Below are 17,451 nucleotides of genomic sequence, written 5' to 3' on the forward strand. Positions count from 1 at the left end.
TTCTGTCCTTCTATTCTTCTTTTAAGTTATTTTTAGGATAACTGTAAGCGCAGTCTGTACAACCGCTGTTTACGAGCGAATGACGTAACCGCGGTGACGGAAAAACATACACTGAGAACACGAAACCAAACGATGTAACAAACTTAACCCGATGAAACTTAACTTAACACTATAAACACTTTCAAAGTATTAATATGATGGTTTATCGATTAATTAACTCCAATTATGGCTATCGTTAGCTCATATCGGTCTGATCAGCTCTCTCCCTCTGCCGCACCCTCGTTAGTTCAGATCAGTCTCATCAGCTCTCTCCCTCTGCCGCACCCTCTCTCTCCTCCTCCCTATTCCCCACTCAAAATTCTCCATTTTCCCGGGAGGGAGGGTCTTAACACTTTTAAACCAATGAAAATACAAACAACCTAACTTGTAGGGCAAAACCACGTTTTTCCCATGTACACACCCATCTACCTTGCTACAAAGCACGGCATTCTTAAAGAGACAAGCACACATATATTGTGACTCTGAAATATGAAGCGTTAGACTCCATTAACATTTTAGCTCTGAATGAGAGGCTAAATTAAACAAACACAGAGAATAAAACAATATAACCCACAACATACTAGAATTACATTCTAGTGGGTTACACTTTCTTTCTACCTAATCCTTTCTTTCTTTCTTTCTTTCTTTCTTTTTCTTTCTTTCTTTCTATCTAATCTTTCTTTTTTCTTTCATTCTTTCTTTCTACCTAATCTTTCTTTCTAACTTTTCTTTCTTTCTAACTAATCTTTCTTTCTTGCTTTCTTTCTAACTAATCTGTCTTTCATTTTCTTTCTAACTAATCTTTTTTATTTCTTTCTAACTATTCTTTCTTTCTAACTAATTTATCAATCAAAATTTAAACTACTTTAAACTTCAAACTACTTAAAACTTCTAACTACTTTTAACTTCTTCAAACTCTCTGGTCCGGCTTTCTCAAGCCAACTTAAAGTTTGTCTCAACAAACTTTTTCTTCTTCTTCTTCTTCTTCTTCTTCTTCTTCTTCTTCTTCTTCTTTTTCTGACCGCAAATTTTTAGACACTAACTCCTCCTAGACCGTTCAAGCTACATACTCCAAACTCGGGTCAGACCTTCATACTGTTCTGACTTGAGTTGCCATATCTTTTCAGACTGGTTTGAGTTATGGTTTTCTTAAAAATTAATATTAAAAATCATAAAAATCCCATAGACTTTCATTGACCAAAAGTCCATGTCTGTTTGAACTATGTTTAATGTAAACTGCTAGAAGCCATTGATACTCAATTAAGCTTTAAGCTATCTATGTTCCTAACTTATCTATCTATCTATCTATCTATCTACAAACCCTATCTATCTATCTTTCTTTCTTTCTTACTAATCTATCTTTCTAACTAATCTATTTATCATTCTATCTAATCTATCTTTCTTTCTAACTAATCCATCTTTCATTCTAACTAATCCATCTTTCTTTTTAACTAACTAATCCATCTTTCTTTCTTTCTAACTAATCCATCTTTTTTTCTTTCTAACTAATATATATTAGTATATTATATACTAATATATATTTCTTTCTTTCTAACTAATCTATCTTTCTATCTAATCTTTCTTTCTTTCTAACTAATCCATCTTTCTTTTCTTTCTTTCTTTCTTTCTTTCTTTCTTTCTTTCTTTCTTTCTTTCTTTCTTTCTAACCAATCCATCTTTATTTCTTTCTAACTAATCTATCTATTTATCCTTCTATCTAATCTATCTTTCTTTCTAACTAACTAATCTATCTTTCTTTCTTTTTTCTTTCTTTCTTTTTCTTTCTTTCTTTCTAACTAATCAATCTTTTTCTTTCTCTCTTACTAATCTATCTTTCTTTCTAACTAATTAGTCTTTCTTTCTTTCTTTCTTTCTTTCTTTATTTTTAACTAATCATCTATCTTTCTTGCTAACTAATCTATCTTTCTTTTGAACTAATCCATCTTTCTTTCTTTTCTTTCTTTTCTTTCTTTTCTTTCTTTCTTTCTTTCTTTCTTTCTTTCTTTCTCTCTTTCTTTCTTTCTTTCTTTCTTTCTTTCTTTCTTTCTTCCTAATTGTTATTTATTTTCTTTCTTTCTTTTCTTTCATTCTTTCTTTCTACCTAATCTTTCTTTCTACCTAATCTTTCTTTCTTTCTTTCTTTCTTTCTTTCTTCCTAATTGTTATTTATTTTCTTTCTTTCTTTTCTTTCATTCTTTCTTTCTACCTAATCTTTCTTTCTACCTAATCTTTCTTTCTTTCTTTCTTTCTTTCTTTCTACCTTATCTTTCTTTCTTTCTACCTAATCTTTCTTTCTTTCTCACTAATCAATTTTTCTTTCTCTTACTAATATATCTTTCTTTCTAACTAATCAATTTTTCTTTCTCTTACTAATATATCTTTCTTTCTAACTAATCAGTATTTCTTTCTTTCATTCTAACTAATCTATTTTTCTTTCTTTCTTTTGAACTAATCCATCTTTCTTTCTTTCTAACTAATCCTTTTCTTTCTTTCTTTCTTTTTTCTACCTAATCTTTCTTTCTTTTTTCTACCTAATCTTCTTTCTTTCTTTCTTTCTTTCTAACTAATCTTTCTAACTAATCTTTCTTTCTATCTTTCTTTCTTGCTTTCTAACTAATCTGTCTTTTTATATATCAATATATATATATATGAAATAAACATAATATTACAACTTACTATGGCACAAAATGCTGTGAATGCTCAGGCGAACTTGACTGTGCTTGTCATGAAGGCTTGACTCCGTAGACGCACTCTTTCCGCCACAACGCGCTTGTCGTGCTGAAACACTGGCGAACAAGAATTCACAACATTCTTTTGCAGTCATTTATCCAAAGTCTGCTTGCCATGGTCCATAATGTTTGAACGAAACAACAACAGCGTGCAGATAGACATTACGAACTACACAGTTGTCCACGTCTGTCGCCTTGGTTACTATCAGAGGGCTCTGGTTACTATGGCAGTACGAGCGGAAACCAGGGAGAACGCGGATATGACGCCATTGACGGCGACAAAACGGAAATAAAGAAACGGTCCGTGTCTTCGAATTAAATTACAAATTTCTCCTGGTTTGAAAGTTGTTGGAAACAGTTGGGATAATGTAAGTACACAACTAAAAAAATAAATAAATAACAGATTATAGTGATTTTTGCTATTTTTAAAGCAAAAAAAACTACATATTGTACCTTTTAAAAATGCAGATATCGATATGTGGTTGATATATCGTGCAACCCTACTGGTTAGTACTAAGTGAAGCTGGTAATGCTGTTTGTGCTGCTCTGCTGAGATCTTGAGAGACTTAATGTTGTCTTTTATTTCAGTTGATTTCATCTAAGCCTGTGTTCTGTGTTGGAAGTCAGTTGTATGTTTGGAGAACATTTTTATAACAAAAATCTGTTAGCGGGTGTGCACTCATACTGTGATCTCACCACGCGAGACCACTGTGATTTTGTTGAGAGACAGGAAGTAGAATGTCCCCCCGGTGAACGATATTTGAACTGCCTCCTCTCAACCTGCTCAACATTTTGAATTTACAATGAGCTCACATAGTACTCACACTGTGAGTATCACAGTATGAGAATGGTGTGATGTCACTGTGATCATCACATGATCTCACTTGTTGACTGGGAGGCCTACATTACATTTCGCTTTACTTTATGTACCAGTATTATTTCTGAATGCAATAAAAATGCCACTTATATGTGACTTGCCTGTTTGTTTGTTTGTTTGTTTGTTTGTTTCTCAAAAAAGCAAACAAAAAATATTTGTAGTGTATTTTTTAAGCATGCAGCAAACGATAGTTGGCTATTAATTAATGCTATTAACATGAAGAGGTATTACTGAGGTGTGGTAGATTTTTCACCTATGCACCTGACAGTCTGATCGCGGTTATTTGATCTAACCGCTTATTGCACTCTTTTATAGGCCTACGGCACAAGGGGGACCAATGGACCAAAACAAATAGACAAGCACTAATTACGTTTTCCTGCAATATATATTCAATGTCATCTGAAGCCATTCCATAGCTTTATATGAGGGACAGAAGTATATTTACATCATTAAATTAAAGATAACGGAAACTCGTCTTCAACTTCGGCTGTTAATCATTCTCCGTTCAGCATTCAAACAGTGCGCCACAACATCTCTCCAATATGATATATTCTCTTTATAATTCTTGATCTGTAGAAGTCATTTTAAGCAAATCCACAGCGCTTTTCATTTTGCTGCAGTTCTATTGCTGTTTCTAAGATGACACGCAGCACAAGGCCGATTAATCAGGCATCATATGCACACACTGGAATTTAAACTAAAGAAACAAATGATCAATAAACTGTTGGATAGATTACAATAGGATTTGTGCGCTCAACATCTGTGCTTTGTGCTGTGAACTTTTAAATAACTAACTGTTGTAGCCCCATTAAAAAGCTGCACAATAAGTATCTTTTAATTTTATATTATTTGTGTGCGTGTGTGTATATATGTATGTGTATATGTGTATATTATTCTGGATTGTTTAACAAATAAAAAAGTGACCATTAGTTCATACTGTATATGAATGATATATTATGGCCTTTTTGATTGTTTCAGTTATTTACTAAATTTAATACATTTATTTAATATTTAGGGGAGAGTGGGGTGATTTGTGCCAGGGGGGGAAGTAGTTCCACCCTTGTTTCTGGAAAACCATAGAAGAAATTGGTCATGTGACCACATAATTTTGAAAAGCAATCACTTTTATTCGTCCTCCAAAGAAGAGAGACACATGGCATGAGAGTTAAGCATATTTTAATGCAAAAAACTGTTTTTTCCCTTTCAAAGTAAAATTTCTATGATTAAGGTTTTTTGATTGTAGTGTCTGAACAATTATAGACAAGTTTGAAAACATTTCACACATGTTTTAGTTAGGGGTGCAACGGATCAAAAAACTCACGGTTCGGATCGTTTCTCGGATCAGAGTCACGGATCGGATCATTTTTCGGATCAGCAAAATTTATTTTTATTTTTTTATTAACACTTTTAAATTGTTAAATTAAAATATATAAAATCAACTTAAAGTGCACAAGGCATAATATCTTCTTTTTAACATAATTAATGAAAAACAACTTAAAGTGCAACATAAAAAGGCATCTCCTTCCTTTAAACATGGACCAATGCTTTATGTGTTTCCACTGTCATATAGGGCTGTCAAAATTGCTAAAAAATGACGTTCGAATATTCCCTCTAAAAAACACATATTCGAATTATTCGACCATCTGGTTGCGCATTTTGTCAATGACGCGCATTAGGCCTATGTCAATAACAGGACAAATTAATACAAAGAGACATAACTACTTGTGTAGTTCATTTAAGTTTAAACATATTTGACAACGTATTACCTTGCTCGCTCGCACTCGCAGGCACTCTTTCTCTCTCTCTCTCGCCGTCACCCATGCTGCGTTCACACCAAACGCGAATAGAGCGTCTGGCGCGAGTGATTTCAATGTGAAGTCAATGTAAAGACGCGTTTACGCACGTCTGGAGGTTTTGCGGCGCGAATGAGGCGTCACGCTCTCTGCGGTTCATAACGCTCGCCATGACCACGCTGTGTGTGGACTGAACATGCGCACAACTTTTTTTTCATCAATCAATCCGCGGATCACGTGAGTGCCGAACCGAAGATATTGATCCGAACGGATCACGGATCGATGATGATCCGTTGCACCACTAGTTTTAGTGCTTTAGTAGGCTACACAATGAGTCTATACAGTTAGCAATGATGTTAGCTCTTAACTGCTGGATCATGCTAGTTTTTCAAACTTGTGGGTCTGGGGTGATTTGTGCCAAAGGGCATGGGGTAAGTTGTGCCATATCCAGACCACCTAGAGACCTACATACTCACAGGGGATAATCTTGAGAAGTGAGGAGATGGGCATGCCTCATCAGTGTTTGACTTAGGCCTGCCTGCTATTTGTTTAATTTAGCTGACACTGATTTCAGTTTTGAGTTTGCACTATGTTATTAAAGGGACGTTTTGTTCAGTTTTTAAGTGGCCTATGTCACAATAGGATGTTTAGAAATTAGCCTAGTCACTTTATTCTTATATGTTACCTAATTGACAGACAGCGCTATGTCAACAGGCATCTATTGCCAAAGCCTTTTTGCCTGAAATGAGTCACAAATATCATATATTGTGTTGCTATGGTGCTCTAAATGGTTGCTAGGGCATAGCTTGATAGCTTCACAATGATCCTGAGAGACTGATTGGTCGTCTGAGTAAAATGAGCCCGCCCCCTTGTCTCTATGACACTGTGATCCAGAGTTATGTTCAATACAAAATCCCTATGCAATTGACCATATAGGAAAAACGCTTGCTATGGTATTCCAGGGTGACAATATCTAAAAAAAACTTAAATGAGTAATTTTGTATTGAATTTATCTTGCTTTCATATAGCATTACGGTTCATAACAGTAAAATGTTCTGTTTTACTTCAGAAATCACTGGCACAATTTACCCCCAATGTATTCCCCCAAAGGCACAACTTCCCCCGCACCAGGGGCAAGTTGTGCCATGAGACCACTTTTTTTCCAAGAGCTAGATTTCTGAAACCATTTATTTCAGATCCAAAGTTATTGTTCTCAGGGATGCACCACATCCTGAAATATATGTACATCCTTAAGTTGAAGGCATTACTGCCATGGCCTCACTTTAAAGTCACTTTGAGTAAAAACTGGCACAACTCACCCCACTCTCCCCTAAAGGTGTTAATTGTAATCTTGCGCTGCAAAATGATAACTTACAAAGGATTGAATTTATCACAACTATTTAATTAATGAAGCACAAAAAACATTTATGATGCTCGCGCCATGGCGGAATCGCTATTTACATGGCAGAATTTGCGAGCGGAAAAACTGAACACTTCTCTAGCGAGGAAACGGATCTGCTCGTGCGCGAGGTTAAAGCCCTAAAACAGACAATTAATCGGCATAATCGTCAAAGCTCTAAAACAGACAATTAATCGTCAAAGCCCTAAAACTGGCAATTAATCGGCATAACCGCAATAATTTTTTAGACAATTAATCGTCAGCCAAATTTCATAATCGTGACAGGCCTACTCTTAACGCATATAGTCCTGCATATCTATTGCAATCTCAAAAGTGTGGCCAGTTGATAATACCTAGAATATCAAAATCAACTGCAGGCGGTAGATCCTTTCCTTTTTAGCACCTAAACTCTGGAACAGTCTTCCTAGCACTGTTTGTGAAGCAGACACACTGTCAGTTTAAATCTTGACTAAAAACACATCTCTTTAATCTGGCATACACACAGCACATTATCAGTTTTGTAGCGACAATGAGTTGTTTAGGGAATTATTTAACTCAAATGAGGGGTAATATTCATAAGATGATGAATATATATCGCATACACAAATTAAATTATCCCGAATAGGGAATAGGCTAAACCTCACCGTATATGAATAATTAACACGATTGCTCGTAGTAACCATTCATATAGGTCGTTAAAATCATATTAATTTATCAGGGTAAATTTTCATGTAATTCAAATTCAGTTATTACGCAATCTGTCCGTCCAGCGAACTGTATGCGAGACTTCCTTATCAAAATGTACCGGCCTGTAAACACGACGATAACCTTCCTCTGGCCACAAGGAATGATATTTTCGTGTAAGGCACTTTAGATATCTCAATAGTCACACCAAGTAGAGCTTTGTAGCTTAAATCATAATTTTCAGGGACTCCAGGTTATGGAACAATGAGACAGATTCAACTCAAAGGAGTATGGAGTTTAATAAAACAACTAAGGATTACGTATACTACTTAAATCACGCTGGAGTAAATATGCATAGCAAAACAAACAATACAAAATGATTGAAATACGAAATATTGGGGAGAGAGAGAGAGAGTGTGTGTGTGTGAGAGAGAGAGAGAGAGTGAAAGTGAAATCTTCTCAGGACAAAACAGTTCAAACAGTTACTTCAAATGAGACCCAAAGGCTTTTAGGAAGTTCTAGACAACCTTAAAACAGCATTTTCTTTTCAGATTTTGCGATATTAAGACTTGTACTTGCTTTGATATGGCCCCTTTTGTGCAGCTGGTTTGAAAGGATGCGTGGGCCGCGTGTCCGAGGTTTCTTCCGGGCTGAGGTAGATGATGCGTTAACTCAACTGCAGCGCGTACGAAAGATGCTTAGTCTTAAGTTCGTTTCGTTCGTGAATACACTGAATGAAGGACAAATATCAAACTGAGGTAGATAAAAAGAAAAAGACTTAGATTAAAACGAAATTAGAAAACAAACGAAGAACTCCGGTTGGAGTTTGTAGTGAAGAAGTGGACATCTCTCTCTGGCGTAGGACTGCCCAGATCAGAGTGTTGCTCCGTGTTTTGAAGGAGCTAAAGCCACGCCTTTCTCACGTGCATGACCCAATCATTTGGGAGGACGCGTGGCGGCAAAACTTATTTTGTTCGCGAAGTACATGCCCTCTGGGACGAGGTACAGAGAAGACAAACTTGTTCCTAATACACTTATAAACTGGTATTAATGAAAGAATGCATCATTTTGTACTTTGGGTTAAGGATTCGACACCGTAGGGTTTTTCTGATCAAAACAATACCACGAACGGTAATTCTGTGAGCTAGTAACAAAAGATACATGATTCTTCATGATTAAACGCATATCAAGTTTGATTACATATCATAAAGCTTATAGTTATAACAATTTGTCATATGGAGACCGTGAAACACAACAAGAAATACATTTCATACATTTAACAGGGTATTTTGACCACACGTGGTCATGGATGAGAGTTATAGTGTCTGTGTGTGTGTGTGTGTGTGTGTGTGTGTGTGTGTGTGTGTGTGTGTGTGTGTGTGTGTGTGTGTGTGTGTGTGTGTGTGTGTGTGTGTGTGTGTGTGTGTTTGTGCGCGGAGTCATTCGGAGTTCAAGCTGCTGTGTGAACTCTTGCTCTCCCCCCTCAGGGGAGTCGTATGTGTGTGCGTGTCTCTTGAGTTGATGAGTTTAACATCAGGGTACTTGGTCGAACATCTGGTTAAACAATGTTGGCTTGTTGTAAGGTGTCAGGCGCCATGGGGGACCCCAGGGAGACCCCAGCGGGATCTCAGCCAGCGCGGCGCCTTGCTGGTCACATGTCTCAGCCGAGCAGTAAAACAGGATGTTTCTTTGTTTACTCAGGAAGAAAAGAGCTGTGTTTGCGAATCAGAATCCAGTCATTTAATCAAGTGGCAGACACCATTTGCTTTGTGTCACAGTCCAAGAAGAACAGAGCTGTGTTTGTAAATTAGAATCCAGTAATTTAATCAAATGGCAGAACTGACCATCTGCTTTGTGTTACAGTTTCTACAATTCAAATCATGTAAAAGGATTATTAGGCTGCATAAATTGGTTCAGCCGGAACCAGGAACACTTCCCATAACACCTGATGTACTTGTTACATCATAAGTAGAATGGCATCTACGCTAATAATAGTTTTTTGGGTTTTTTTCACAACAAACTTTTTTCCTCTGTACAGATACATTTTTTTATCAAAATGATTCCCGTTCACACACATCTGCGGAAACGACTAAAAACGCTGTATTATGCATGCCAGACAAGTAATTGTCACTTTGTAAAGAAAGACAACGCACCCGCGCACATATGCATTCAAACATGCATGTCTATAAACTAAACACGTAATACGCATTTGCATGCAGTCACTGTTTTCACTGATTCACGTTTAAGTATACACAGAGATGATAATGGTGTTGCTTTCAAAACCCGTTTTCAAAAACGTGCACTTTGAAACCTATTTCAAAGTTTGTGTTCTCAGGCCACCAAAACGCTGTTGTCGTGTAAATGAACTGCCAGGACGCATTAAAAGTTTTCTGTTTTCAGTTAAAAACGGTGTCATGTAGCTGACCCCTAAGTTAATGATTTTTACAATGGAAATGAATCAATTAAAAACTTACTTAAATTACTTTCTTCTAGAGCTGCTGTACAGCCAAAACAATCTTTGTTGCATTAAAGGGTCATGAAACCCTAAACCAAATTTTCTGAGATTTTAACAGAGGTATGTGTGTTGAACACCATTGAAGACAATGTTAGCATCTGTTAGATTTAATAGTAGGGGGGGAAATGGTTAAATTGTATGGCTATTTTCGGGTTTAAAATCTTCATCGTGTCCAGGTCACAGCGCATCGTAGTACTTTGATGACTCATCGGTGTCTCATAATTATTTATGAGACTGAGTTTTCTTATCCAATGAGAAGACACTGTCTCTTAATTATTCATGACACCACGTGGATCTTTCCAATGACAGACATGTCAAACTGTATTGCGTAGTAGACGAGAGAGGCAATCATGGGTGTTTGTTTTCGTGGTGCAAAAGTTCCAGTGCGTTGCATATCTTTCCCCGCGATGCTGCCAGGGCTAGACTCGCTGCGGGCGGTTGGTTGGCCATCAACCACGGACACATCTAACTATGTGTGTGTAGCAAGCATTTTCTCGAGAGAGCTTTGAGAACTGGAGAATGGTGGACTTCGGCCTTGAATGGTGGACTTCGGCCTTGTTCACCAATGCAAGTTGCGACTTGCGAGTGATGTTTCATGACCCTTTAATTTCCTATTATCACTGTAAAGCTGCTTTGAAACAATCTGTATTGTAAAAAGCGCTATATAAATGAAGGTGACTTGACTTGACTGCATGTTGATGGGATTTGATACGTTCATCAAACAGTTGTCCATGTATCAAACATGCTTGCATGTAATATGAACATAAAGCATGTAACATGTAACAAAACTCGGTACACATATAGATCTCATCGGGCCGAACAACTTCGTTGCTCTCAATTTTAAAACTTGCCTCTCATCTTTGGACCCTGCATTCCTGAACACATTTCTTTCCTATGAAACTTATGTCACAAACATAACAAAACAATTCTCATTTTTAAGTTAATTTGAACTCTCCCGCCATCTATAGTTTTAAAATAAATCACAAGTATTTGCTAGGTCACATGACCATAAATTATAAAATTACTTCCTTGAAGTGACTTTGGCATGTACCCCTCACTTACGGCCTTGTGGTAGGGCCCTCCGTGAAGGGATCCAGTTGTTCACTTTCATTTGGAACACCCCTACAAAAAGTGTTCCCTTCCCGAAGTGCCCTTCAAGGGTGCAAAAATTGCGTTTAGAATTTGCCCCAAATCTTTCTACTTAACCATCGGCCTTGTGCATCCACCATGTTTTTAGTTTTTTAACGCTTTTTATTAATGTTTGTAGTTCTAATCGAATCCTCATCCATCCAATGTGCAATGGGTTGTTGGCAATGTTAGCCGTTTGAGTGTGCAAAGATCTGCACTTCAAATTCTAACTGGAAACCATCCGGGTATCTTTGGAATACTAATTTCAACATATTACGATTTGGGACAAACTAATACTATTTAGGATAGATAGTATGCAAATTGGGATGCAGCATAAGATTTTGAATTCATATATATTTTCACAATTTTGTGTACATAGGTGAATGTAAATCATTCAAAGAGATATATATGCGATGCCTCAGAGACAACCGTTTTGACAACTCGTGCTGTCGGATAGAGGCAAAGGAGTATCTGGAGTGCAGGATGGACAGGTGAGTTTTTCCTGACATGATTTAACCTGAACTTGAAAATTTCAGGTCAAATACATTAGGAACTAACTGTAAAAATTGTATTTACTTTACAGACAGTTAATGGCAAAAGAACCCCTTGAAAAACTTGGCTTTAAGGACTTGGAGGATTCGAAGAAAGAAAATGAAACAAAATATAATTTGGGCTGATGTTCACATTTTGTTGATTCGTTTTATTTTATGTCTCTCTCCATATCACTTGGAAATCTGGTATATGCTTTGTGCATGTTAACAAGCATCTGTAAAAAAAAAAAAAAAATGCTACTTGTCAGACACCAAAAGATTTGGTTTTGTAGAATGATCTGTTAAAAAGGTTTTAATCATTTGAAGTTTGTTCTTATTACTGGAGCTTTACATATTTATCTGGAATAAAGAGTCTGCTTAGTTTTCATCACTGCTATGAACAGCCTTGATCATATATAATACATCTTATGTAAATAATAGACTTCATTGAAATCTTGTCAACTTTGCATTTAAAAGAATTCACTTTTTTGGTTTAAATAAATGTAGTCTGAACAACACATGTGAAATGTAGCACAAATATTTACAACACAAAAATATGCAAATATATGAATGTTTGAGGGTCAATGCATGACATGCATATATTTGTGTCAGGTGCATTATTTCCTTTTAAAGTAATTTGATAAATTCATGACATGTATTACTTTATAAGACCTAGTTTGTTTGAATACGTTTTCAGTACTTTCAAATAATAAATATTATTTTATGTTTTGGTATCTTAAATCCCCAAAATGTCAGGTGGTGCAACTGTCGGGACAAATGAACAGACTAAGAAAACTCCTAACTATAAAATGGTGTTTTTATAATAAGAAAATCTAAATAAAATACTATGCCATCATTTTATGTTTGAAACCTTTCATCTAAACAAATGTATAAATATCAGTAGTTTTAAAACTGTTCAGATAATTGATTTGTAATCTTCCATGTGAGCCACACGAATCTGTAAACACCCCCATCACCTTCATAAACAAGGAATCAAGCTTCATCATTCCTCTGCTTTTCATCATGTTTGGAAAATAAATCTTGCTGTAAGCCTTGAGTTTACCCAAAGTCCTTTTAGGTAAGTCGTGCCACTTGGCAACGCCTCCGGGCAGCTATTTCCAGGCGGGTAATCCATCGACCGGAAGTTGAAGCCGGCCGCGTGCCGCCATCTTGTAGCAGAACTTCACTTGCGTTAGCATTCCATTGACTCCCATTCATTTTGGCGTCACTTTGACAGCGAATTACTTTACATCTGAGGCGTTTAAAGACTCCATTTGTCCATTATTTATTTCTAAAGAAACACAACAATGTATAAAGGGCTCCATTACCTTTCATGTTCAGTTTTTGTAAAAATAGGCTAACGATTGCGTCATAACCACTCAACTCTCTGTCGCACAGTAGAGAAATTACCGTACAGACAGGAGGAGAAGCTCGCAGGCAATCGGGGGGACGTCAAGGGAGAAGCCCATAGATATAGAGTCCATAAAAGCAACGGGACAAAATATTTCAACGTTTTTGGGGAATTGAAAATAATTCGGTATGTGGCAAGTGAATACATATTAAGTAACATTTATCCACGAACTTTAATAATTTATCTACTTCATTAAATAATGAAGTATGGGTAACGGCCGGTATATTGACGGGGGATGGAGAAATTATCAGGAAATTATACAGGCAATGTAAGAAAAGAAAACAATCTCAATGTCAATCGCGGTTAACGTTCCATTATTTATTTACAGATCTACGCTTGAAGATGAATGTGATCCCTTTTATCCTGGTCGGAAGCCATCTACAAAATGTCATAGCCTACATAACGTGAAATAAAGAAAAAAGTTTTTTGTTCAAGTGTTTTTGACCATGATTTATTATCCAAAACTGCATGATTTAACACCTAGCTCACAATTATTTATATATTTGAATATTAGCCTATGGGCAATTTTTTTTATGTGAAGAGATGAAATCATGTAGAACAATAAGCAATTTTAAGAGACTATAAATGAATAGCCTATATTGAATGGATACGAAAATGACTCAAGGGGATATTGTATACTGACAGTATGGTTCCTGGGCTTATGTATGTCTGTTTTGGATGGGTTACTATTCGGTTTGATGTAGATAGAAGGAAACGAAGAAGGACGTTTTTTAAAAAAAATGTATGTGTGTGTTTATGCATGTATGTGTGCATGTGCTATTTGAATCACTTTTAATAATTTTGGATGATTGTACATGTTCTTTATTATCTGTTATTTTTTATATATATATATATATATAATATATATATATATGTGTGTGTGTGTGTGTGTGTGTGTGTGTGTGTGTGTGTGTGTGTGTGTGTGTGTGTGTGTGTGTGTTCAAAATAACTATTGGGTATGAATTCATATCATAAGTTCTTGAACATCATTTTACATAACTTCTTAATAGTATGCATTAACTTAATATGGCGTACTGGCGTTACATTTTAAAATAAATACTATACAAAATAATTAATCAGAATACTTACTCCTGCTCACTCACGCCAAAGAACTCTTTGCTCAAGCTCGCCGTCTCTGCAAGATTAACGTTGGCAGTTTGCACGCACCGCTACTAGAAGATTTACATCTGTCAGACAGGTTGCTCACGTCATCAATTTTAGTTTGAGTCGGTTTGAGTCTGCGCGTCAGGAACGTAAGTGCTAAAAAATCGCAAAAAATGGGCTTCACTTGTCTCAACTGAGTTCCAATGAGATGGCTCTGTCCACTTCTTATACTGTCTATGGCTATTTCGGACTAACAAAACCAGGCTCCTAAATGAATGGGCAGAGAGTCAGAACTGCACTTTCACTGGTCACCGGGACATAAAAACTGCATGTATAGAAACAGCAGTAAAATATGATAAAAATCGCTGAAAAAGTTTGATGACTTTGCCCCAAAATAAGGTTTAAAATGCCTTTTTCCCCACAGGTTATACTTTTACTACGCATGCGCAAGAGTTCACGACACCAACTTCATTTACGTCTCTATCCAGAATGCTTTAAACAAATGCTCAATGTCATTTGTTTTATCAGTGTACCGAAGAGAAGAGAGAGAGTGCGCGCGCGACCGGGGCTCTCTCTCTCTCTGCTTGTTCTTTCAGTTAAATATGCGCCCTGTCACAAGCACAGCAGTTCATCTACATTACTCACCGATCAAATAATACATATTTTGTGTCTTTTACTTAGAATGTAAGGTAACATATTTGTGGTCGATATAAAATGCTTTAACCCTGTAAGACCCAGATATAGAAAGAAATGAGCAAAACATTTTTTGACCTCCCAGATATTGTTTTAGGAGGCCTCTGATGTAGAAATGAAAGAGTTTTCAGATTTTTTACGTTTTAGTAAGTTTTTATAGCCTGGCTAACGTCAGACCACTTTCTCTTTGAGACGTGGTCTGGATACTACATGTTCATTTTCTCGTATTTGAGGCGTGGTTTACGAATGCCCAGAGCCGTTTATTGGGCGCTACAAATGTCTATCAAATGCGCCTGTACGTAGCTTATAGCCAATCGTTTCAAATTATACCAGATGACGTAAGTAGAGCGACAGATATTCAACGAAGAAGACGACGATGGGTCAGAGATTTATGTGTACACCAGAGAGTCCTGCACGGGTCCGATTTTGTAAATCCGCACCCGACCCGCTTAAAATAGAACCGACACCCGACCCGCACCCGAAATAAAATCAGTTTAGACTATCACATTATAGACACTTACAAAAATGTTTATTGCCAGGTCATACAGAAGTTACACGACAATTAACACAAGGACAACTTCAGCCGAAGCTGTCAAAAGGCCGGTACATTAAGAACATGGCTAACGTTACCACACAAATCGAACAGACGCGGCTACACCACTATATGCCACGCAATTTCGTCTAGCCTACATCTGACAATTTTGGGTTCAAACACGCCCTGCACACCACACATACTAACAGTGTTAAATATGAAAAATACCGTTCGATAGAACGGCTTTGTTACCAGTTATCTGCGTGCTTCCTCAGGGATGAAGTTCCACATTTGCGGCTATCCAACACGAAAATGTTTGCAGCAAAGCTTTTTACAATATTTTCTTCAGATAACTCCAAATTTCTCCCACACACTGGACTTGATTTTTGATGACGTATTGTCGACAACTTTACAATCTCCACTAGCTATTCTTTTCTTCAACTCCTCAGCATCCATCTCGACGACTGCAAGCAGATCGCGCGCGCGGTTATGATGAATTTTTAAAAGTGGAAGTAGCCTAGGTAACGTTATAGATCCTGGGAGGGGTGGCGCGTCGGCACAAATAAACTGATGTGGATTTTAAATTATTTTATCAACTTGAAATACAGGCATATTTTTGTAGATGTGTTTGCTTGCTAAACTAAATATGCATATATTTTTACGTCTGTCATGTTGGATCCATAGATAAACAAACTGCTTCGGTGTGTCGCATATACTTCGTCATCGTCTTGCTGCTCCCTCCCCGTTCTGTGATTGGTTCCCTATTTCAGGGGAAAAATTAGCCCATGGTAGCCAGACTACCTTGCAGCGTGAATAAAATCGCGCTGCTCAAGGCAGTATGGGGAAACCCAGGCTAAAGTTTTTAGGAAAATGTTGTAAATTTGCAACATTGGGCATTGTTGGGAGCAGAATTTCTGTGTTTGTACTCACTTTGTCTGAACAGATATACAGAACATTTAAGCATTCATTTGCAGGGTTGATTGCTTACTTAGCCCCATAACAGTACATATCATGAGTAATAACCACACAACAATCATAGTTTTATGAATAAGCATTTATTAATAAAAAATATTGGAAAAAAATATTTACGGTATTGGGACTGATAAAATCCTTTTTCAGCCAGCGAAACCTGTCCCGGGGCACAGTGTGTTTAATTGGTTAGGGCTTGATTTCCACATCATCATTGGCTGGGCAGTCAATGGGTTGGTGGTTTTCTTTGTCCATTTCACCTGCATCTTCATTCTCTGAGTCACTTGCATCAGTGTCGTCTGAGTCCATTTCAAAATCGCTCTCTCCATTTTGGACTGAAGCAATCACATCCTGCACACTGAATAAAAGACCTTTCTGCGCTGGTGGCATTCTGAAATGGAAAAAGTAAAAATTAATGAAGTTAAATATGTGAATAATACATATGGGTCTTACATTGTAGTAGATAAACTGAAAGAATAGACAGGGTGGTAGACCATGTGGGTAGAAATCTAAGTAGTCCCATTAGCATGCCCATAAGTATTATAATTTCAATGAAGTGATAATCAACATTTCACTACATTCAAACAATACTGTCTATTGCAGCCTATTATGCTCTCTACTTATCATACTAAAGGAACACATGCATCCCCCCAGGAAGAGTGGTAATCACTCTTTTATATAATTATAATTTCAATGAAGTGATAATCAACATTTCACTACATTCAAACAATACTGTCTATTGCAGCCTATTATGCTCTCTACTTATCATACTAAAAGAACACATGCATCCCCCCAGAGCACTTACAAGTTCACATTCAAGACCATTTGCACCTGTCCCTGGACAATGCAACAGGCATCCCAAGAATACCAGAACATTCAGAATCTGTTTTTCTATCTCCTAATGCTACTAACTGCTGCTTGGGCTACACTGAGAAAAAATGGCTCAGGATCATTTAGAAGTAAAAAAACAAACAAAAAAACTACAAAGATACAGGGAGTTTCAAATACTGCTATAGATGCTGAAGTTTCAAATATCCCATACAATTTA

The 17,451-nt window shown here is 36.8% G+C and overlaps 1 protein-coding gene and 1 long non-coding RNA gene across 3 annotated transcripts in view; one reads left to right on the forward strand and one right to left on the reverse strand.

Annotated features, from left to right (window-relative positions):
• cox19 (cytochrome c oxidase assembly factor COX19) overlaps window positions 1-13,539 on the forward strand; it is a 77,373-nt gene extending 63,834 nt beyond the window's left edge. Inside the window, exons 2-3 of one of the 2 annotated variants that reach the window (XM_082152906.1) lie at window positions 11,544-11,655; window positions 13,434-13,539. In XM_082152906.1, coding sequence (XP_082009032.1) covers window positions 11,544-11,655; window positions 13,434-13,518 — 197 coding nt within the window. In that variant the 3' untranslated portion in view covers window positions 13,519-13,539. Of the gene's footprint in view, window positions 1-11,543; window positions 11,656-11,747; window positions 12,083-13,433 lie in introns of those variants that run through there. The other variant, XM_082152905.1, reaches the window with a different exon arrangement.
• Window positions 750-2,367, reverse strand: LOC309485875. The gene is made up of 2 exons (XR_014201293.1): window positions 2,321-2,367; window positions 750-1,912 (listed from the first exon to the last, which is right to left on the reverse strand). It is a non-coding gene; the product is annotated as an uncharacterized lncRNA (long non-coding RNA).
• Window positions 13,540-17,451: the final 3,912 nt, after the last annotated feature.

The sequence above is a fragment of the Leuciscus leuciscus genome (genome assembly GCF_965113295.1).
Source record: "Leuciscus leuciscus genome assembly, chromosome: 21".
NCBI classification, from domain to species: domain Eukaryota; kingdom Metazoa; phylum Chordata; class Actinopteri; order Cypriniformes; family Leuciscidae; genus Leuciscus; species Leuciscus leuciscus.